Source organism: Amblyomma mixtum, chromosome 3 (assembly GCF_055824585.1).
Source record: "Amblyomma mixtum isolate Tamu chromosome 3, ASM5582458v1, whole genome shotgun sequence".
Classification (NCBI taxonomy): domain Eukaryota; kingdom Metazoa; phylum Arthropoda; class Arachnida; order Ixodida; family Ixodidae; genus Amblyomma; species Amblyomma mixtum.
Genome location: NC_143014.1, coordinates 101,626,911 through 101,650,048, shown reverse-complemented (window position 1 = coordinate 101,650,048; position 23,138 = coordinate 101,626,911). Strand labels below are relative to the sequence as shown.

The following is a 23,138-nucleotide window of genomic DNA, read 5'->3' as shown; positions in this document are numbered from 1 at the left end:
TGCGCCACTGCTCTGGCAGGTGGCTGTTTCTGTCGCAGCAGGGATTGTGCGACCCGTGTTGCTCTTCCCGATGAACAATGTGATGTGGTGGGTTGTGATGACGGCACAAGGTTACGTGACCAAAGTGGCGCGACGCCCTCTTCCCATTGGCTACAGCTCGCGCGACGCTCCTCCGAACTTACTCGAGCTTACTCGAGTAACTCGGATAAGCTCGGGTTAGTTATTCGGAGCACAAGACAAGACGACAAGACAATACAAGATCCCTGCTCTGAGTTGGTACGTCTGGAGTAGTGTTCTAGCACCAAAAAATAAATCACAGGAGTTTCTGTGTAGTTTACCATGTAAGGAGATGTCCCACAGAGGGCCACTACTCAACTGCATGAAATGGCAATCGTCGGCAAATATGAAGCAAAGATAGAGCTCCAAAGCACCGCAGCATTTTGGGAAATCGAGACCTGTCAAAAACAACAAACGAACAAATCGTGGTAGTTTAGGAGTCACTGATATAAACTTCGTACGAACGACGGAGGTTGCCAAGTAGGAAGTGAATCGTTGTGGAGATAAATAATCGGAGGAAAAAAGAAAGAGCACCCACACTAGACAGAACAGGTGTCGGCTCGCAGTTTCTTCATTCCGCGGCGACTGATGATTTTTAACGTTTCTCCTATAACCTTAATTCTATCGTATCCTAGTCTTGTTGGTTTGCTGAGTTGGAGAGGCTACGAGGTCGGGGAGAAAATACGTCACAGGCTGAAGTATTAAACGGGCGCTTACAAGTTTGCCCGCTTCTGGAGCGTTTTCTAATTAGGAGAAAATTCCACTTTCTAGAAACCAGCATCGCACGGTTTCCATGCTAGGAAAGGTTCAGCCAATCAACTTATCGGTTTCCAAAAAAAAAAAAAAAAACATGTCGATGCGTTCCACGCCCGTATCATGCCGCAAAAATTCGTGAAGGTGAAACGTAGATCAATGTGTGCGAAGAGAGTCCGAAGCTCTGTCTAAACAAATGAAAAAGAAAATCGGGTGTCCACTTGGAACCCACTCCACGAAGTCGATGACCGCGGCGCTCCAGCCTCGCACACTAACCACGCAGAAGTGGTTAGTGGCCTCAGCTTCAGCGCTGGAAAACGCGGAAGAAGTTGTGACCGAGAGGGCATGAAGCCCCCAGGTCGACGTCCTTCTCCACCTCGTTAGTCGGGGTCGGTCGTGGCTGTTACGACGGCACAGTCACGTTGAGGCGAATTACTGTGTCGGATCCGATACCCTCTCGGACGGTTGCCTGCCCCTGCTCGACTGAGCACGCAGAATTAGTCGCAATTCCTTACCGCCGAACGGACGTGGGTACAACACTGTCTTTCACCGATCGCGCAGAAGTCTGTGTGAAACCTTGATATTTTTTGTGCTGTTCTTTTTCCTTTCACATTTCGGGGGGGGGGGGGGGGGGGGGGGGGGAGAGACCCTGTCTGCGGCAATAGGCTCATCAGTGTCCGTAACGCAGCCTCATAACCTCATAATGGTCTTGTGATGTGCGCTAATGTGAAGCTATGCAATTTACTCTGAGGAGAGGCGAGCATTAAACATCAATTAGCACGGACGCAGCGGCGCGACGTATGGCGATAAGATGTGATGAAACTGACAATTTTCATCCCTATGACAACAAAACCTTTTTGCATTCATGTTTGATGTGCGCTGTAGGGCACTATACTGAAAAATTGCCTGTGCTTTGCAGTTCTCTCTGTATAGAAAAACCTTGAGTCTAAGAATAATCTGTTGTTTTGCTAATATCATATCACATTTCCCTTAACACCACTGGTTATAATTTGTGCGATGGTTGCCGGGCGAGAGCATTTGTACTTGTCTGTGGACAGGACGGCACGCACGAAACTTAGTCTCAGATTATTTTCCTTAATCGGACTTTTTTTTTCTTAATCTTGCACACGGGCGGTAGTTTGTTTTCTGCCATGATTAACACTGCACATAGTGAGCAACTTTTTGCACTTTCTATAAGTATAAATAATACCTGAAGGCCCGAACCACACAGATTCTACAAGACCTGAGAGTCATATTATCTGGGCTCCTCAGCTTGTTTCATCATATTTAGCCACGACCATTTCCGAACTCTTATATTTCGCCATGTCAAGACAAATTTTCTCCGGATATGTGCGGTTACACCACTCGGGGACCATAAAATGTCGTACTTGTGCTATTTATATATATATATATATATATATATATATATATATATATATATATATATATATATATATATATATATATATATATATATATATATATATTTGCGTGAGAGACGCAGTGCTGGAGACTATCTCTTTCACTTTCATAGATTGGTTTGGTTTATGGGGTTTAACGTTCCAAAGCGACTAAGGCTATGAGAGACGCCGCAGTGGAGGGCTTCGGAAATTTCGACCACCTGGGGTTCTTTAACGTACACTGACATCGCACAGTACACGGGCCTCTAGAATTTCTCCTCCAAAGAAATTCTAGCCGCCGCGGCCGGGATCGAACCCGCGTCTTTTGGGTCAGCAGCCGAGCACCATAACCGATGAGCCACCGCGGCGGCCTCACTTTCATTGACTATTGTACGGAAGTGCAATCCAAAACGTTGCGATTTTCTTCAAAAGTTTTCGCGCTGTATATTTGACTGCGGCCGCGACAAATTACTACGGCGCAGGAATGTATCGTTGGTGGTGACCAACAGTCAAGTTTAAATTCCTTCCCAAAAGAAGGGGTGCATATTTTAAGCCATTTTATGAAGGTTACTACTGCCTGACTGCCTGTTAGATGGAAAGATCATGATTACAAGAAACAATCTGACGGAAACGCGTATGATGAATAGAAGTTACAAATACTTCAGTACACCGGCAACTTCATTCAAGGAAATGAACTAATTTTGGAAGTAGAGCTTTTAAGGGGTTCAAAATTTTCTCTAAAGCGGTGGTTTAATAGCAACGGTAGGGTGCATTGCAAGAACTGTCTGTTGTAACAAAGCTCTGGGTGTAAAGGGTTCTTCACGTCCAGGGCGTAAACACAGCTGCTTTCGAGAACTTCAAGCCGAAAGATAACACCGCGGTTGCGGTAAGGAGATGGAAGATCATTAATGTTTTGTTTGACTGGGACCCAAGAAAATAATTAGAAGAAAAAGCATAGCACGGTTGGACAGCGTTCTTTCTCACCCTTTTTACGCGCCTAGAGAAATGCCGAAAGAAGGCGTCAAGCGCTTTATGCGGCGCGGACGTGACTTTCCGCGTGCCTGCGAGCCCATACAGGAAGCGTATAAAGGACCCGAACGGGCGCCTTCGCGTAGTGGCGCTTGTTTATAGTGCGCGTCGTAAATATCAGCCTCCTTAAGCCGTCGAGCTCGCGCACTTTCCTGATTCGCTGCGCGCTGTACAGGCGCAGCGGCAGGTCGAATCTGCCTGCCCGCTGACAAGAAAAGTGCAGGGCTGCACTGGACGACACAGGATCGCAGAGGGAATGAGCACCCCTACCGGTCAGTTCGGAGGATACGACGGCGTCTTTCCCGCAGTGGCACTGGTCACGCGCGCAGTCTCGTCCACATCCGGGTGGTCCAAAGGGGTGGCATTAAGACACGTCGACGCCTGTGCGTCCCAAGCTTAGAAAGGAGAAATCACTGGGCTTTTCCGCGCCGATTCACATGCTGTGAAGCGGTGTGCCGAAGTTAGCCGACGCTGCACCGTCCCTCTTTCCTTCCTCGGCATGGTGCCGCTGGAAGGGCCTTTCTCTTCGATGCCAGCTGCCTTGGCGGAATTTTTGTTTTACTTGTTTTCTTAACTTGTGAGGCACTGCCCTGGAGGGCGCTTGCGGCGTACCGTAATTCCTTCCTTCTTACAGCCAATCCGCACCAACCCCGCCGCCTTACGCTCCGTCGTCTGTTCGTGGGATTGCAGCTAAGGGTGTACGTAAACGGAAGAGCTCTTGACGTCCATCGGTTCACTTGTGGTGCACTGCACGCATTGTGATAAGAAGCAACGCCACGCAGCATACCGTCATCGAACTGCGCTTTGGAAGAGCTCAGAAGCATAACTAGTTCTGGTGCATTTTTGCATCTTTGAATGCTTAACGAAGTAACTGTGGAAGCGCCGTCAGCGACGCGACTGCGTAACTTAGCGAGAATATCTCGTAACTTAGTGACGTTTTCGATAAGACGAGCGAACCATCTTCGAACCAAGATTTTTTTTTTTTTCAGGCTTGGCACAGAAGCTGCAGACCAACATTTTGCGAGGAAAATTATTACAAGACATTTCTGTCTTAATTCATGAAAACAACCACCGAAAATGATAACGGTCATTTATTGCGCAACTTGTGTCATTCACAATCACGACTTGCTCGGAAAATAAACCGACAGAACCGCACATGATGCAACGACGGCCACAGGACGTTTTTGCAAAGGGACGATAGCGTTGAGGACTGTTGAGTGTAACCAGGATGAACATGAACACGAGGACAGCGGAGCGGAAAGTGCCCGATAGCACTGACTGTGCAGTGTTGGTAAAGGTCACCACCATCGACGAGAAAAAAGCCGCAGATTATATCTTTTCAATAATCGCGCATCACTAACGCATCTGGCCACGCCTCGGAAAATAAGGCCCGTTGGGACTGTCTCGCAAAAGACGTTTTATTTACTTCAGCATCGTCGATTGACGCTCACCTCTGCAGTATTCCAGTGAGCACACTCAAAATATCAAGCTCATCTTCGAGCCCTCCTAGCTTCACTTGAGCGCGTGCTCGCTGGGCCTCTCAAGCATAAGCTTAGCAAAGCGCACGATAACTGGGATCTCAGCTCATTCGGGCCTAAACTCACTGCATTATTTAGCCGTACCTTCGTTCGTGATGATTCGCCATCTTGGGCGCCAGTGGCGACTCTGCTCGTGCCTGCGTTACGGCGCGAATGAACTCGTGTGAGTTGACTCCTGAAAGGACCAATTAACATGCGCTACTGGCGCTACTTTACTACATCATCAGCCTAGTTAGGCGAACATATTTTATCAGAGGGCCAAGACTTGCGTTCTGCTGCGTCGTCCGCACTTCTCCACGTGAGGCATCAAGAATGTCACCGGAGGAAGCGGCGCTTAGCAACACTCTGTGAACACAGTGGCGATCGATCAATAAAAGCCCTTCACGTCCCAATCTTAGCAGCTAGCCCTGGAAAGGGGACTAAGGAAGAGAGCAAAGAGAAAAACAAATCTGGCAGGTCACGACAACTCCTCAGTCCTCAGTGTCGCCCTTGAGACGAGGGCCTGCAGGTACCGTGACACTGTCCGCGTTCTCCGAACTAATGAGCCCTTACTGGCAAAGGAAAGTGCGTAGACTGAAACGCAGCGATATCGAGGCACAAGTGGTCGAGTAACAGCGGCCTTTGTTCAAACGTCTGGAGCTGCACAGTCTTGTACCGTTGGATACAATTTTACCCTGACCCGGCGGATCGCACTTTCAGGTGGGGACCTGCCTGTATTGTTGACAAAGAGTAGTCACTAAGATATCTTCACGGCGCAGCTTATGGCATCGCAAGAGACTTGCTTTGTCATCTGGCTGTGAGTTTTTTTTCTTCACATCTTTGTTTCCAGTGCATGATGGAGCTTTTTCGCAGACTCATCAAGCATGATTCCGCTGTCCTGCTTAGTCTAAAGCGGTAACCGCATGAAGTGACGTTCCTAGCGACGCAAAGTACGATGGCGACGGCCGTCGCCGACCGCTGCCGCTGATACACCCGCGTAATGCGAAGAGACCTGGCAATAGAGCGGCGCTTTTTCAGTGTCGCTCTGTTGACGCCACCTCACTGTTCAGTCACCTCGCGTCATCAAATAAGTATAGATGTGCTAGTACCCCGTTTTCAATACTAAACTATTTTGCGAGTTAATTTTTTTTTTTTCGAGCGTAGCTTCAGGCCCACGATCGCTACGTCTGAGCCATGCATCGAAATAGTTCAGTGAAAGATTGGTAGGAATAACAGAGAAAGAGAAGCTACGCGCGAAAAAAAATTAACTCGCGAAATAGCTGGGTATGCAGCTACGCACTCCCAAAGCCTCCGGCTATTGGTTAGTCTTGCGAGCTGTTTCCGGGTGATGAGTGAAATCGTCTGCAAACCCAGGGACTGAGCTACAGTGGCTTCGCGGCCCTCAGCTCATCGCGCGATTCCATCGCGCGGCGTGTCGCCATAAATTATCGTCACATGCGGTTAGCGCTTTAGTGTAAGTCTCGTACGCCAACGTGGGGCTCGTAAAAAAATGCTGCCAGCCAACATTGGCTTTTACGTGTTTGACATTTATGCTGACCTTAAGAAGAAAATGTACCGCCTCCTTGATTCGTTTTGAGGCGTTGCGCTCAATATCGGATGCTGTACTGTTATAAATCGGGGGAACATCCTAGGCGTCATCTTTAGGTGTTTTCGCTTATGTGATACAGATATCGGAATAAGCATACCCAACAATCCTGGACAAAAGCATTTTTGAGCGGGAAACGTTTTATGAACGCAAGTTTTTCATGCAATGTAAGATTTCACTATAACAATCAATATATCCGCAGATCACCCAACGGAAGTTTTGCATTTTTTAAATATATATTAACGCTTTTGCAACCGTCAAAAGTGTTCCCCATTGGTTTTCAATGGCATACTTAACTGTTTGATGCGATCGACGGAAATACTTCAAAAGAAAGATTTGGCTACATATCAGAAGAATGGACCATTATCTTCAATATTTCCGTTAAAAAAAAATATCTTACAATTTCACAATTTTCAGAATATTTGTCTTAAATTGTTGGACATGATCAGGTTAGGTCCTATCAAGTTGTGTGGACGCTTTAGAAAAACCCGTTCAGATGCTGCCAAAAGCGCAGGAACGCAGTTTCCAGGGAATTTTGGAACGTCTGCTTTCTCGCGTGTTTACAGTGCCCCCAGTGGCAGTGCACCTACTCTCGGCATTTTCATTACGATCTTACATGTCTTGCTACATAGACTGCCCCGGCAGAAAACTTATGGCCAATAATTTTTTGCTACTTCTGCTAGTACTGCTACTTCTAAACTTTTGATACCAGGCACGCAGCCAGGTGGGTGGCGCTTCTGAAGGGTGGGCAGGCATACCGTATTTACTCGCATAATGCTCGCACTCGCATAATGCTCGCACCCCCCACATTGCCTATCGAAAATTGGAATTTTTTTTCCTCGCATAATCATCGCATCCCCAACATCACTCGACAGAACTAAGGAAAAGTGCATGCACTATCAAAATATAGCATTACCAAACTAATGATAAAAGGACTAACAGATACAAAGGAGCGGATGACCCAGCTACAGCCTAAGACAACTACAGCTCAGATAGGAAAGAAAATGATTACTTCAAAGCAAAGCGGAATCTTTGGGCTACATAAAAACATTCAAGAGAGCGAGAAGGCGAGAAGGTGTTTCGTCAGTTTTGTTCCGCTGGTACCGCCGCTGGTACCGCCGCCCTGGACGCGACAGAAGACCACTTGGTGTGGGACGAAGATGAAGAGGGTGAAGCTGAGGAAGCCGACGAAGCAGCGACCAGCGATAGCGATGGCAATGTCGACGTGGACTCCGCGGACTCTGAGTGATGGTGATGTTGCGGGCGGCCAGCCTTCGCAAATAAAGTGTTTCTGCAGCTAGTGTTTGTCGTCTCTGTGGTTTTATTACAAACGTAAGTCCTGCTTGCAATTGAAGTTTTGGTTAAATTTACAATAGCTGGCTTGAGAACCCCGGTTCACAGCCTATTTACATTTGCTTTCAGCACTCGCAAAGCATTGTTCAAAAATTTTCCCCGCGTAATTATCGCTCCCCCTAACTTCGCACCGATTTTCTGCGAAAAAAAGTGCGAGGATTATGCGAGTAAATACGGTATAGCCAGGATTTTTTTTTTTTTTTCAGGAAGGAGGGGAGGTGGGCATGCACTCTATTATCGGGGGGGGGGGGGGGGGATGATGGGCAAGCCCAACAAAAGCACTGCTAAAATATACTGGATTGGGGGGTAGAAATGAGCTCGATTTTGGAGGGGAGAGAGGACGCCCCCCCCCCCCCCCCCCCCGGACCTTGGATACGTGCCTACTGCTACTACCTCTACACTACCACTGCTTCTGTTGCAACTACTAGTAGTAGTAGGACTACTAATTAATGCTTCTGCTACTATACTACTAGTGCTAGTACTATTACTGGCGCTACTACAACAACTACTACTGCTGCTGAAACTATTACTACGACCAAATTGCTACTACAATTCCTGCTGCTGATAGTACTAATACTACTACTGCCATTGCACTACTACTACTTCTTGAGCTGGGGTTCATCGTGCCAAGAGTACTACAACTGCTGGACAATTCAGAGGAATTATGATTTCTACAATCTACACAAGGCAATTGTTGCTAGGTGGTATAAAGGTAGCTGTTAAACAATGGGGCCTGTATGCAACGCACTAATTATAACTTTGACTGACAAAAAAGAAACATACAAAGCGCTGCGAATTGTTCATAAACGATATGTTACTAATAATAAATTTAATTCTCAAGATAACGGTTAGCTATAAAACTAGGTTATTGTTAAGCTTATTCCTGTCGAGTATTTCGCGCTAGAGAACCAAGAGCACATTTGCTGCTGGTTAAAAAACAGTTCATTTCGAAATCATGTCTTTGCCAGAGAGAGTAACCCAAGGAAAGAAAAAAGATTTCTGCTGTGTCAACCTTGTAATGCCGCTTAGTCAGTTCGTGTAGCAACTTTAGTCTAAAGGAACGATTAATTTTGATTAAATAAAAAAATGGTCTTGCTGCAAAAGGCTGCAAATGAAGTCCGCGTGAAGTTGCAGCTGCACTCACAGTAATGATCGAGAAAGAGCCTAAAAACTCAGCGCAGCTCGTTCTGCGCCATCAAGGTTGTAGGTTCGAATCTCCAGCGTCACACACTGTGACCATGCTAGATGTGTCCATCTCTAGTTCGTGTTTTGTTTGCTATTATATTTTTATGAGATAATTGAGCAACGTTTCTGTTCATTTATTGATACTCTGCCGCTTTTACAGTATTCTTAATGTGGGTTAATGCTTAGAACTTTTCTACATTCTCTTGTGAAGCCTATAAAAGCCTTTGTAGAGGCGGTTTCGCTACATAAAATCCTAAAAAAATTGGTGAAGACATTAAATAAGCTAAGTTTCGAGAATATTATGCTTTTCGCATGCAAGTAATGCCGTACGCCGTGTGCCACTACTCTTGTGAGGCGTCTTTGCCACAGCATGACGCTATTTGCGGTGAAGCCTGATTAAAAGTGAAAAAAGAATGGAAGCTGCGATCGCCGGCACCGAATGGAGTTCTCTTGCGCATTACAAGGATCGCAACATGTCCCTGGCAGTCAAAGGCTCACTTTTCTCCGCAGATTTATGCACTGTCATATTTACGTCACATTTATGGGGCCAACGCATGATTTATAGTGTATGAATTGGTGAACAGCGAAAGGGGACGAAGAGCCTATTAAAACTTTGAAGAGCTCCAGGTCTTAAACTGAAAAAAAAAAAAAAAAAGATCATGAAGAAAATTACGAAAATCTGGAGAAAGGATAGAAAAAGTTTTTCAAAGTGACCTGGGAAAAAGGTCAAGTCAATTGTTCAAAATATTAGCAGATCTTCAACCTGCAGATATTAGATGATTTTTTCACGAGGCGACATGAGGAACATCACAGCATGACAGATGGCAATAGCATCATTTAATTCATGACTTAACGTAGGCTGGCCTAGCGCAAGCGCTCCAGCCCCCGATAGTGCCTGCGTGGCCCTCTTCTGTCTTGTAATATGACCCCAAGGCGCCGAGCGATCACCCCGATCGATGTCCGAAGATGGAACGGCTTACATGACGGTGGCATAACGAACAAAGAAAAAAAAAGCGTGAACGCCATCGAGTTACGCTATAAGATGAATGAAATGGACGCTTTCATCAGTATGTTACGCATGTTCTCATCCTTGTCTTTAAGTGTATTTCCGCCGTAGGTACTGGTACAACAAGCCTACCCGCAATAACGTTCACTAGGCGAGTCCAGAACAAAAAGACATGTCCAGAAAGAACAAAGAGCTACAACCTTCTTTAACCCATATGTTGCGAAAGTTTTAACGTAGCATTATAATGGCTCCAGCTCCTGAAATATGAAATGGATAGCTCACATGGCAGTAAGCTAATTTACAAAGCTAGGTGTGGACAGACATTGGAACGCGTGCACAAGCAATGCGCCGCAACGGCCGCTCGGCGCACACCGTAAAGTTAGAAAACCACGTAAGCACGGCACACCCGCCCGAAAAAGGAAGAAACGCTCTCTCATTTCGAACTAGATTTGTGACCCAACTGGCAAAGATGTTGCTATTTTCGGGTGTTTATGGTTCAGCTCAATTCCTAAATGAGACCCTGAACAATAAATGACCTGAAAAGCATCACCATTTGAGTATAGTTCCCGTTCAAAAACGAGGCAGTATTTTAGTTTTGTTCGCAAGAAACTGCAACGTAATCATTACACTCCATACAAGGGCCTATTTGAAAGCATAATGACGTTTAACGGATGTTTAGAATTAGGTTTTTTTATGCGAAGCATATTGCTAGAGCTACCACTCACGCCGTCGCCGTGGGACCCCCACGTGACACCGTGACGTCACACCACGTGACACCGTGACGTCACACCACGTGACATCGGATGAGAGAGCCGGCCTCCACCTCGCGCCGTCGCCGTGGGAACCCTAGCCGTCACGCCACGTGACACCGTGACGTCACACCACGTGACATCGGATGAGAGAGCCGGCCTCCACCTCGCGCCGTCGCCGTGGGACCCCTAGCCGTCACACCCGCGCATTCCCGCGCATTTCGAACGCGCGGTCACACTCGGTGTAGGTGAAACGCTCGCTCCACCGGGCAGGCAGACGCGGCTTCCGTGGCAATCCAGGCGCTCACCCAACGCGCGTCTCGGGGTTAGTCGGCTTTCCGCTGTAGCTATGCCGTTGTCTTCCCCCACGACGAAGGCTTCTAGTGGTTGTATTAAAATGACCAAGTATTCAACCAAGGAAAGCCATGTATTACCAAGCCTAGCCACTAATATGCTTCGCATTCCCCAGGCTTAGCCAAGCTGAGCCTCAGCAATTTTTTTTCTATCATCTAGTGATGTTGTCCGAGTATCAGAATTTTCTCTACGGGTATGTGCATAACAGAAACCGAATGGTTGCGCGGACAGAAGAATTTTCTCTGCACTGTTCCTTGCAGCGAAGACGGCATGCAGCCGTATAGTATGGGGTTTTGCGGCGCAACGTCACTAAATTTATGTGAAGTGAATGTAGTAATGCATATGTTTGTGCTCGTAAAAGTGCAGTAAGTTTCCGCGTATTTACCGCCTCATCTCTTATTTTCTCTCATAAGCTATCTTTACATGACCATTCGTTTAGAATTATTTCCAGCTTTGTCGTCAACGAAAAATTAGGGGAACACTTAAGCTCCGCTTTAAGGGTTATAACGCGTCAGCGTTAAAGTTATTTACTCGTACTACTTTCTTTCTGAATTGCTGCCTAACTCATTAGCATACATCAGCAGGCATACTAATTACGTGACACACCAAAAGGCACACAAGGTCTCCCTTTAACGAAGTCCAACGAACTTGCCTCAATGGTTTGAAAAGGAAAGATACAAGGGGGCCTTGATAAGGTCCAGGTCCCGTAGGTTTCTGGATGAGCAACTCCCTCGTCGGTCCTGAGTGATGAAAGGCAGACTGCTCTTGATTAGGAAATATTAAAAATGCAATATGGAGATTGCACGTGCAGTGATACTCCTGGTATTCTTGATGCTTTCTTTGACTATTATCGGAAGCTCTTGGGGGGTTGTGGAGGCAAAAATGGGGGAACAGATTGCAGTTACTTACTCGATGATTTTCCTCGACTTGACAATGAGCAGCGTGAAGTAGTGGAGAGACCTATCACTTTGGATGAAATTAAATCTGCCATTTCTGACCCGACAACTAAGAAATCTCCTGGCACCGATGGTATTATTAGCGAGTTCTATAAAAAATATTCCCCTTGCCTTGCGCCTGCTTTGGTGTTTTTTTTTTTCAGGCAGCTTGTGATGTTGATTGTTTGCCTCCCACCTGCTATTCTGGGCATACTATATTAATTCCAAAAAAGCACATGCACTAATCGGTTGAAAACAGTTGAAATGTCCAAATTCCCTCTGTAATGTAGATTAGAAAAATTTTGCTATGGGTCTTTGTGGTCGTCTGCAGCTAGTTGTCGCTGACTTAACAGGCTCGCATCAGGTATGCGGTATCAGAGGCCGCATTATTCAAACACATATTCATATACAACGTTCGGTATTGGAGACAGTATCAGATGAGACTGGCCAAGTAGCTCTTATTCAGATTGACCTTGCAAACGCATTTGATAAATTTCGTCAAGATTTCTTGTTTGCGGTCTTGGAGCATGAAAATATTGGTGACGTTTAGCTCAGGGGCGAAAGACTGCGCTATAGGAGTCCTATACAAGGCTAATTGTTAACCAAGAGCTAACCAAACCTGTACCACTGGAATCATATGTTTGGCAACGTTGTCCATTGTCGCCTTTGTTGTTTGCCCTATGTCATGAACATTTTTGCCTCAGTATTATTAACAGCGCAACTATCTGTGATTTCTCCGTGGCTCAATGTAAAATTAAGATTTTAGCCTATGCTGATGACATCGCCCTCTTTTGTTCTGACCAAAAGAGTGTACTGCCGGCCAAATATTTAGCTGGCGTGCGTGAAGGCCGTGTTTTCTGTGCTCCTGCAGCTTATGACGGAGCAAACTTGCCAAAGTATCGAATCTAAGCACAAGCTCACTAAGCCCGTGCTTAATATTGAGCATTCCGCAAGTTTGCTTAGTCGTAATACGCAGGAGCGCAGGAAAAGCGGCCGTTGCGCACGCTAGCGAAAGATTCGGCCAGCTGTACCTCAAGCATTACATTAGACTGAACAGTTTTGCGAGTTATAACGCGCGGCTCTGAATTTAGATAAATCAAAGGATTTTAGTTGGATCACTGGGGTGCGAGGCCAAGTCATTTTGGTGGCTTAAGCTGGGACTGCGGCGCCTTTCAGTACCTATAGGGGTTCCTCTGCACCAAATTCGCAACAGTGGAGCCTACTCGGATTCACGGATAATCTCCATGAGGCGACAAACCCGGGCTTGGATGGGTAGGGAGCTGTCAGTGTTAGCTCGGGCTCAAGCCTGCAACATTTTTTTTATTTGCAAAACTTGCCTATGTGCTGCAGGTTCTCCTTTATGCGGGGAAGAAAATGCAGGTGAGGCACAGAATATTCGCTACCTTCGTATGGCGCTCACAGTGGGAGCTAATGCGTCGTGACAACCTGTTTCTTTCTCTAGAGTCCGGTATAATAGGCCTTGTTCACTTATTCGTGCGTCAGCTTCTTTCACATGTTTTCTTTTTCAAATCGGCAAACCACTGATTTTTAGTAGCTGTGCTTATTAGGCGTCTTGGTGCTCATTTGCTTTCCTATTCCATTGACTGGACAGGCTCGTGAGGGGCCTTTATGGGGATCCCTTAAGGAAGTTGCTGACACCTTCAATTTCCTCACTGTGCGCTTTTCTTTAGATTACCTGTATAGCCCCTCCAGAAGGCAGATGACTCAGGTACTTAATGAGTATTTGTTTCCTATACCGTTGTATCGGCAACCTTTTCTGGAGTTTCTTGATACCAATGTTTTAAAACGTGTTAGCTTATGTGCGTTTCATCTGCTGTAAAAACGTTCTTCTTTAAACTGCACACATCGACGCTGCCTGTCAAGGCATGGCTTCATGTTAAGGAGATGTTTGTGCCAAGGACGGTGAATTGCCGCCTGTGCAATGCGTCGAAGACCATTGACCATTATTTTATTCTGTGCAGTAATGCTATGTTCTTCTGGGACGTATTACAACGAGCGCTTAAGAAGAACATTGAAATCGCACCCTACAGTATCTGTTTTTCGCCTGTTGGGGAAAACTGTGTTGTGCCATATGTGGTCTATCTATGTTGACGAGGCTATTTAGTCTCTGGAAGAGCCGTATGATGGACCGCCGCGCCGAATCACCGCGGTTGTTGAAATCTTTGTTCCGTTAGCAGTGCGCTTTGGTAATAAATAAGTAATCAAATAGCTATCCGTGACTGGGATTCGACCCCGCGGCGGCGTGAACAGATCAGCTTCGCTGGCCTCTGCGCGAGAACACTAGACTATCACCGCAGCCGATCACGCCTCGTGTTATAAACTGCAACACACTCTCGCGCTGTGCATTGCACATCGTCTTCTTCACCGACTAATACTACTATCAAACTAATATTCGCGCTTTCAGCGTGGGCGTGGACAACGCTGTGGCAGAAACACGGCACTAGAGCAATACGAGTTGGCATTGCCAGCATTGCAGCATGGGCCGCCGGCGTACATTGGGTAAATTGGCACTGACGGTGAAAAAGTTGAAGAAGCGCATAACTGGCTCCCTGAGTCAGTGGACGACTCAATCGCGCTTTCAGGTACGTGGCGATAGTGTCCACCTGCAAAAAACTATTTTCACGCAATATTTCGTGCTTAGCAATGCTAAACCACCAGACAGTTTTCTTTTCAGCGTAATAAATTTACTTTACATCCTTATATATCGTAATGCCATTTAAGTCATGCTATGACCTCATAGTCACAAGTTAACTCTAGTTTTAGTCCTTTTCATTCCATAGCTCAGCGTATGACGTTACAACCCTCTCGACCAATCCTGAATTAGTGCGACAAAGCTCATGGCTTTTCCTCCGAACCTCCACTCTAACGCTGTCGGTTTAAAATGAGTAAAAGAACCTAATCTATTGATAAGGGAAGAATGTTGCAGAAGGCTTTAGAGAAAAGGGGGATTTCTAGGACAACAACACCTAGCTTAAAGTGATCATCTCTGCTTATCTTAAAATCGATCTTATTCTGCTACTGGAGCTTATTTCCCTTGAAAATGCGACTGTACGTAAACATAAATATGCAGTTGCCTCCTGGAGATTGTTCTCTAAAGTGAGAACTAGCTATGATAAGCAAGGTATCCAATTTTCTGTGGTCTTAGTATGAAGCAAGTTACCATCATATGTTAAACAAGCCTACGTTGTCTGGTTATTAAAAATAAATGCAAGCAGTTCTTTATTCACTTCAACTAACACTCTTAATACGCATAACGATTTGTTGCTGCTACGCTGTAAATGTTTCGTTTATATTCAGTACGCTTGACTTTTTTATATACTCTAAATTATTAGGTATGTTTTGGTCGCTTTTTGTTAACAAGCCACGAAGTCCCGCCATTGGTTCTTGGGGCCTCCTTTGTACAGGTCACTTCATGTTGTGAATTAGCGTAACAACTCACGACAAAATTTGAAGCACTGAAATATTAGCGAAGTTAGCGAGAACAACTCATGTATTGTTTTCGCTTGCAAATGTTATGCTTGCTTATATTAATTTTTTCGTTTTTCTCTTGTGCAGGCTCGGATGTCCTTAGAGCCTTTGGTTCAAGAAGGAGCCCAGCACGGAGCCCTATGCCACAGCCGGAGCTGCAGCCCCACAACGGGTTTTCAAAACCCAGCATTCCGGACCGAAGTCGTACGAGGTAAAAATGAGTCAAAAGCGATTCTTCGTTTTCAGTGCAGACGAGTTTGGCGCTTTTTTTTTTAGTACCGGGCACATCACCTCCACGGTAGGCTGAACGGATATTTTTCTTTCGTCTACCAAGATTATTTTCTCTGGGACTGCTCTAAACAGATCTGGTTCTTTGTAAGGAACCTAACCATAGATAGAAAGCTCTCGAGATGCAGCTGCGATCAGTTGCATCACTGGGATGAACTTCCGCAGATTCGGCGAAAACCCGTCGTTGCGCTCCAATACGACGTCCCTGACCGAGAGTGACAGGATTGATGTGGTGTGCGAAGCCTTTACAAACAACCAAGGTAGCGACGACAGTAACTAGACCGTTTGCAGAACAACATGCAAAGCTTCCCTGCAGCGAAAAAGTCTCTGAACCGTGAGGGCGCAGACGGTCAGTTAGGTGCACAAATGGCGCCTTTAGTGCGATTCAGATATGCGCATCGTCCCGCATTTACCTGCCGCGCTGTGGCTTACCAGCGTTGCAGTTAATTTCCGCCTTAAGGACACCTGTCCAGTGCTTGGCAGGTGGCTGCACACGGCGGCATTGGTGTCGATTAACAACGCTGTCTAATCTCTGAAACCTAGAACGTGATAATGCAGCTTGAATATCCGATTTCACAGATGGGGAAAATGCTTCTCAGGATGCTGTTCGCAGATTTTCATGAGAATTTCTCTGTGACCATGTGCAGAACCCTGCAAGGTGTCCGCCGTCACAAGGAATGCCGTACCCCATCAAGACCAGCCTGCTGGGCAGATAGAAGAAGACTCCACTACGACAGGTTAGGTTCAAAACTTGCTGCGCCACTAGTTCAAGTTCTCGCGTCTAAAGGCGCACTCCATGGACCCATCCGAGGCGCATGAGCGCTGCGGCTACGCGTAATAGCGTACGCCGGAGCCGGTCTGCGCATGCGCGAGGCGCAGACGCGAGTAGGCGGTGGCGCTTGACAAATATCTGCCCATATCAGATATTTGCGCCGCGCTCGCGCCGGCGCCGGAAGTGGCTTGCTGCTTTGCGGTTCGTGTAAGTAAGAGAACGCAGTTCTCTCGGCATCCGGTACGGCCCTTCGCGCCGTTTTCTTCGCTGAGCTGAGCGCGAGTACCAGCGACAGGAGGCGACAGGCCATCGAGTTGCGTATGTTTTCCGACGCTTGTCGCGGCGCGGCGCTGGGCGCATAGGCGCTGCGCTCGTGCGCCTCGCAGGGGTCCATGAAGATTTGCCTTAATGCTATCACGTGGGAACTTTCGGGAACTCCAAAGAGGAGGGGAATCAGTGTAGCGGACGAAAAGGCAAAGAAAGGGTCTGTATATGAAACGTAACAGTAAGGTTGCACAAAGAACAAAGTGCATCGTTATTTTTGCTCTGAAGTAGAAAATATTGTACGTTTGTTATTATTCTAGCAGAAAACTAAACGGAAAAGAGGTGAGAGTGTGCTTGTCGCTATTGGCTGAGTGTTCATCACGTGTTGCCTTTCTTATACCGCTACCTGTACGGCCGACAAGGGAAAGTTAGAAACATCGCCATAGATTTTGAACGGCACTGATATATCACGTGGCGATGCTGCGTGATTTGTGTGTCGTTCTGGCTGTCGTTTGAAAACTGAATTATGTTGTAGACTGTGACATTGACAGTTCGTCCACATCGGGCGCAAGTGCGGCTTGAAACGAGAGGAGGGGCGTCCCTCACCTTAGGTACGGGTGCGCACCGATTACAATACAATACGACACGACACTACACGATACGACTCGAAACGACACGACACGATACAATACGATACAACGCAATGCAATGCGATACAATACAATACAGTTTATTCGCCACTTTTAATACTCAGAAGTCTGCTGGTCTCAGCCTAAGCACACAGTGTTTGTTGTATGACCTGACAGTTGGTGGATACATATTCAGTTACAAAGTCACAACGTTTACGCAATGCAATGAACAGACAGCAGGATCCCATACTGTCGGACAGAAAGAAAAAATCATATCAAAAAGGAAAAGGTCAGTAGTACTTGACAAGCGTAGTAAAGAACGCCAGACACATCAGGTATAAAAATACTAAAAAAACAACGTTCCAGACATGCAAAGCCACACAGAAATGTCATTCTTGCATTGTTGCTAAGACCACTTCCTTATGTTTTTCATCTATGTTTTTCTTTTGCACAGATCGTCACTAAGCTCGTTAAATACCGCAGGGACACAATAGTTCCTAGTTTCTTTTTTTTTACCGTAATTTGTGGGAACTCTCGGCCTTTTCTGTGTGTTACTTCTTTGTGTACAGGTACCCTGAAATCACTTGTGAAATATAGTGCCGAGTAACCACTGAAAACCGAAACATTTCGCGTACCTTGAGTATGCCTCGTTTGGAGTACTTTTCTTTTGTATAGGCCGTGTGTAAGTCTGTGCCGTAAGTGGTACCATTTACTATTCTTTTTATGAGCGTATTAATCGTTTGTATTCTGTATTTTGTCCATGTACCGTATAGAGTTATTCCATAACTCAAAACAGACTCCACTACCACTTTATATATTGTAATTCTCAAATTAATAGGACATTTCTTACGCAAATTGTAAATTAAAGCCGCCCTATTTCGTAACCTTTTGCGCAAGTGCTTCACATGGTTATTCCAGGATAAATGCTGGATAAGTGCAGCAAGTGAAGTGTGCAAGTGTAAAGTTCGGTTGAGGGTTACGGGCTTATGCGGCTTTCTCTGTTTTTCATTAAAGAGTCTCTCTCTCTCTCTCTCTCTCTCTCTGATACAGAAAAATTTCGTTTTGAGGATTGACAAAAATACAATGTTTGCCAAACCAGCCCATGAGTTTATGTTGATAATGGAGCGAAGCTGATAACGGAAGAAAGGTTTGGCGTGAAAAAATAAACAATAAAGGTGAATGCGTATTATCAGGGGCGCGGTTCTAGCCGCATTCAGGCGCTGCGTTATGCGTCCGTAAGCTTTAGCTCAGACCACTGCTTGCTGTCAGTGTTAGAGAATATGGAAGTCGCGCAGCGTTCCATGGAAGCACACTCTCTACTAGGGGTAGCTGGAGCTCTGGAAAAACGTGAGGGTGACGGCAGCTGTCCGCACCTTCTCCCAAATTGTAGTCGGTGAAGTAGTGACCTGCGTCGGTACTCTAGGGTTTTAGCCTAGGTTTAAGCCACGTCAATGACGACGACTTTGGTGGTTCTGGAAATTTACGCTCTCTAATCTGTTCATCACGTGGCAGCATTTCAGCCAGCTTACACAGTAACATTCGCCGCGTTTACAAACCACTCGTAAAAACAAAAATAGATAGTAGCGTCGTTCAAACCAGAAAAGAAAGCATTACGCACGAAACAGAATCGGACGCAGAGGACAAAAGCGTTGTATTGTGCCCAGCATACAAACACAACGGCGATCGCTTCCACGCTTAGCTTCCCCTCGCAAAGAGGGCATCCAGACCGCGTCCCATCAGGAGAATGGGGCCTGTACAAAAAGATGAGCAGAGCCGTCGCGCCGTCCCGCAGCGCACATCGCGGAGTGTCCGCTCTCATCACTTCATGCATCACCCACGGGCTGCGTTCATTTCGCGCCAGGCCTTGTCAATGTTGCACGACGCGCGGCCCCAGCGGCGGCGGTGCAGCCCGGCCCTGAAGAGCAGCGCACCCGGCAACGCCCCAGCGGCGAGCGGCATGCGGGCGGCGGACAGCTGCCCGCCGTCCCTGACGCGCAGTCGCTTCTGCCCCGTGGCTCGCGCCATACTACACCTGTTCGCGCCGTCGAACCGACTTGTTGCGAGCACGTCCGAGCACGCAGTGCTACCAGGTGGCCAGCTCCGTTCTCCTTCCTGCCCTGACCTTCATCTGTCGCAGGAATTCCCTGAATCGCCTCGCTGGATCTGAGGCGTGAATCGACTCGCCGGTGTTTCTCCGTCGCCGATGTCGTACGTGGTGGAAATGCGTTCTTTCGCTTCGGCAAACGGCTGCCACTACGTGGAGGCCTTGTCACCCGCGTTATTTCCGGGGACAGTTCTTTACTGATAAACGAGTGGCGTCGGGTGGGACTTGCATCGATAAATCTAGATTAGCATCAAAACTCTGTCGTGTTCAGAAAATTTACCCTATCGAAGAGCTTCAACTTTGCTGGCTAGTATGCAGTAACGGCGCATCTCTACTACGAGCTTGGACATGAAGCAGAAACAACTGTCGTACACACTGGTTCGATAGAACAAGGTTGCCGCTGGGACTGAGCGTTCATTTAGAGGAGCGTGAAGTGAAATAGTCCGATCGCGGGACCCTGCTGGAAAAAACCACGAGTCTGACAGCCGGCCGCCTCACCGAGTCCGTGTGCTGACCGCCAACACGTCGACATGGACGGCAACATGGCTGACGACGAAAGCGAACGCGAGCCTTTCGCGACGTGCGTGACTCGTCGAGCAAGCAGACGCCCATTGTTGGGTAAGGCTGAAAGGTGCACGCCTCTCGCTCCCTCTTCGTCTTTTTCGGGCTATCTCGCTTCAGTGCCGCGGGCTGGGACGTTATTGTTCTTCAGCCTTCTTGGTCCTCTGCGGTACTTGTCGTACCTTGCTATGTCGGCTGCAAGTCCCTTTCACACGTGCGCTGGACGAACGAGGAGGAACAGACGAATAACTCCTCCTCGTGCACGCCGCGCGCAGTGTGAAGTGGGAAGGTTCGAAGGGTCCACCGGATAATGCTGGCCACATCCAACCCACATCTCTTTCCCTCTTAGTAGACAAGGGGGAGGAGCGGGAAGTACGTCGTTCTGTAAGGCACTCACTGTATTCGTTTAGGCAACTACACACTTGAGAACGCATTATCTTTCTTTGAATAGATTACAGTTTAAAGCTTTAATTTTTTTCCTGTCTAGAAAAAAAAATTCATGTGCTGTGCACAGGGGTAGGACTATACGTATGTTCAGGAGCATAGAAAGCCAGCCTTTATGAACCGGCTTTCTTGCAGCCTCCTCATATAGTACGAATGGTGGGGCAATAAATGTAACTGACGGTAAATAGTAATAGAAATTTTTATTTCCTTTTTCGCATCGCCAATGCTCTCGTCTCCTCTTTCTTTTTCTGCTTTTTCAAGAGTTCAAATTTCTCAACTGTTTCTTCCTCTTTTATGTCTTTAAACCCAAACTGAAGCGTCCCTTTCTATTTTTTTGCCTGCCGTAGTGACGTGGTTTTGGCGTTCAGGTGCTAATCCCAAGGTCGCGGGTTCAATTCCACTGCGGCAGACCTATTTTGATGGATGCGGACTACGAAAATGCCTGGGTACCGTGCGGTGTGAGTACACAATAAAGAACTCCTGTTGGTCTAAATTAACCCGGAGCCCTCTACCCCGGCGTCCCTCATAGCCTATGTGTCGCTTCGGGACGTTATACCCCACAATTTATTCTGTTTTTTAAATTCCCTCTAGGATATGAAATGTTTGCGCTCCCGTTTCGGCATCTGAAGTTAAGGATTTTTCCTAACGCTTGGTTTAACGTACTGTGATTTCAGCAAAGGGTTTTGGCACGAAAAATATTTGCGACCGCGGCGAACTTTGCTCTTGTTGTAAGATCATTTATCTAATAATACAGGACTTGCATTCAATGAAGGAAACCATAACTCGGATTGTGAATGCTCGCGTTGAGTGAAGCACAACGAACAACGAAACGATCTGTTACGTGCACACTGCTTTCGGCAATCTATGAACCAAACTCGCAAACTAAGCTTCTGTTCTCGAATTTTATGATAACGATAAGGCCAAGGCTGCTGATGAGTGTTCATCAGGATACTATAAATGGTAGAATGTTTTTAATGCGCGAAAATCTGCTTGCCTTTCAATGGGTCGCCGCTAAAAGCGTACTACTGGCGAACTTGAATGCAGTCACTAAATAGCAGGTTCGAACGAGGGAAATAAATACGCGGCGGACATGCATTCTAGCGCAGCGAGGCGGATGGTAAGTGTATCTGATCTCACTTTATCCAGAATGACCACTCAAAATAAATTGTATTGACTTGAAACACACGTAAACCTTACTGTCTTGTAATGACACCCTACGATGCAATAGTGGTGGCCAGGGAGGTCGTCCTTTTTTACCTCAATCTACCGTCTGTCTTCGAATGATGTCCGATGTTCTCATTGTCACCACGTCCGACTGGGCCCTTTTGTGGGCTAGTACTTCAGGCACCGCATATTCGGCAGAGATGCACCGCTGTGCGCCTGTAGCAGGCTGCAAAGCGGACGAATTTACTGCTTCAGAGCAGGCCACTTCCTAGCAATCACTGGCGGCCTTGTAGGAGCATGGCGTCCTTGCGCCGTGGCCGGCCCTATAGCGAAATGCGCGCGTGGCGGCTGAAAGGAGGCTGAGCGGGCGCCCGCAGCTCGCAGGCGAGACGAGCGCTGCTGCTGCGGCGAGGCCGACAGCGACCAGCGGGGGCCGCCGGCGTCCGGGTCCGGGTCCCCGGAGAAGCCTTCGACCAGGTCCACCACGCCGTCGCCGTCCACGTCGTCCGCCGCCGTGGCCGCGGGGGCCGGACTGTCCCGCAGAGCCGGCGGCGCCGACGGAGGACGCGTCCAGACGCGCATCGGCACCGACCTCACGCCCTTGCACACAGCGGTCATGTGAGGACGCCTCTTTGTAAGCCTGCGCTGCACGCGCGCGCCTACGCACGTCACGGCGCGAGCAATGATGGCATGGACAGCCGAGAGCATTGCTCGCACGGGTCACGCGCAAAACGTTATTTACTTTATTATTATTAATAATATTACCACCCTTAAGGCTTTTGTATATCTGCGTGTTTGCAAACCTGCGTTCTATTTGCAGTTACCACGACTAGACGCAGAGTTCATTGGAATTCGCCTTGGGGTTAGTTCGTACTGTGTATTACCACCTAGCCCGAGAGGCTTTCTTTTCATTCAAAAGTGCCGCTGTCCTCACTGTACAAGGGGCAGAGTCCGCTAAATCGCGCGCACTCATCGCCTACAGTTGAGGAGGAAGCAGTGCCTGCCTGCAGCCTGCTTTCACTTTAAGTTCGCTATTTGGTTTCCTTGACTCACTATAAAAGACTGGGGCTGACTCTAAGATAAAATTTCGGGACAGAACAAAGTGAATAAGCACCTCCTCAACCATGCACAGCCGTTGGAGACCTAACAATTTCGAAACGAAACCGTTATTTCTGCGTACAATGCCTTATTTATTATTTCTGGCAATTGAGAAGGAGCATGACGCAACACTCGTTGTCGCAGACACCAAGGCGCTCGCAACGCACGGCTAATAACAGCGCGTATTTGTTGGAAAAAACTATTCACCGAATGTCACCTTTCTTTGAGCCAGGTAGTAAACGTAACACAGGGCAAGCGTCGAGCAGCGTGTGTCGCAGAAGTTGGCAGTGGCACGGTGCATGCTCCCTGCGCGTTACCCTACCGCGCACTCAGCTGTCGCTAATGCACAAATGCCTACAGATAGCTTCCAAAACATGAAAA

At 47.2% G+C, this 23,138-nt stretch overlaps 1 protein-coding gene across 3 annotated transcripts in view; it reads left to right on the top strand.

Annotated features, from left to right (window-relative positions):
- The window catches only part of CngB (Cyclic nucleotide-gated ion channel subunit B), a 55,180-nt gene that overhangs the window by 3,377 nt on the left and 28,665 nt on the right, over positions 1-23,138 (top strand). For 2 of the 3 annotated variants that reach the window (XM_089580442.1, XM_089580441.1), the window contains exons 2-4: positions 15,521-15,644; positions 16,369-16,458; positions 22,037-22,277. In XM_089580442.1, coding sequence (XP_089436568.1) covers positions 15,521-15,644; positions 16,369-16,458; positions 22,037-22,277 — 455 coding nt within the window. The remainder of the gene's footprint in view (positions 1-15,520; positions 15,645-16,368; positions 16,459-22,036; positions 22,278-23,138) is intronic. The other variant, XM_089580443.1, reaches the window with a different exon arrangement.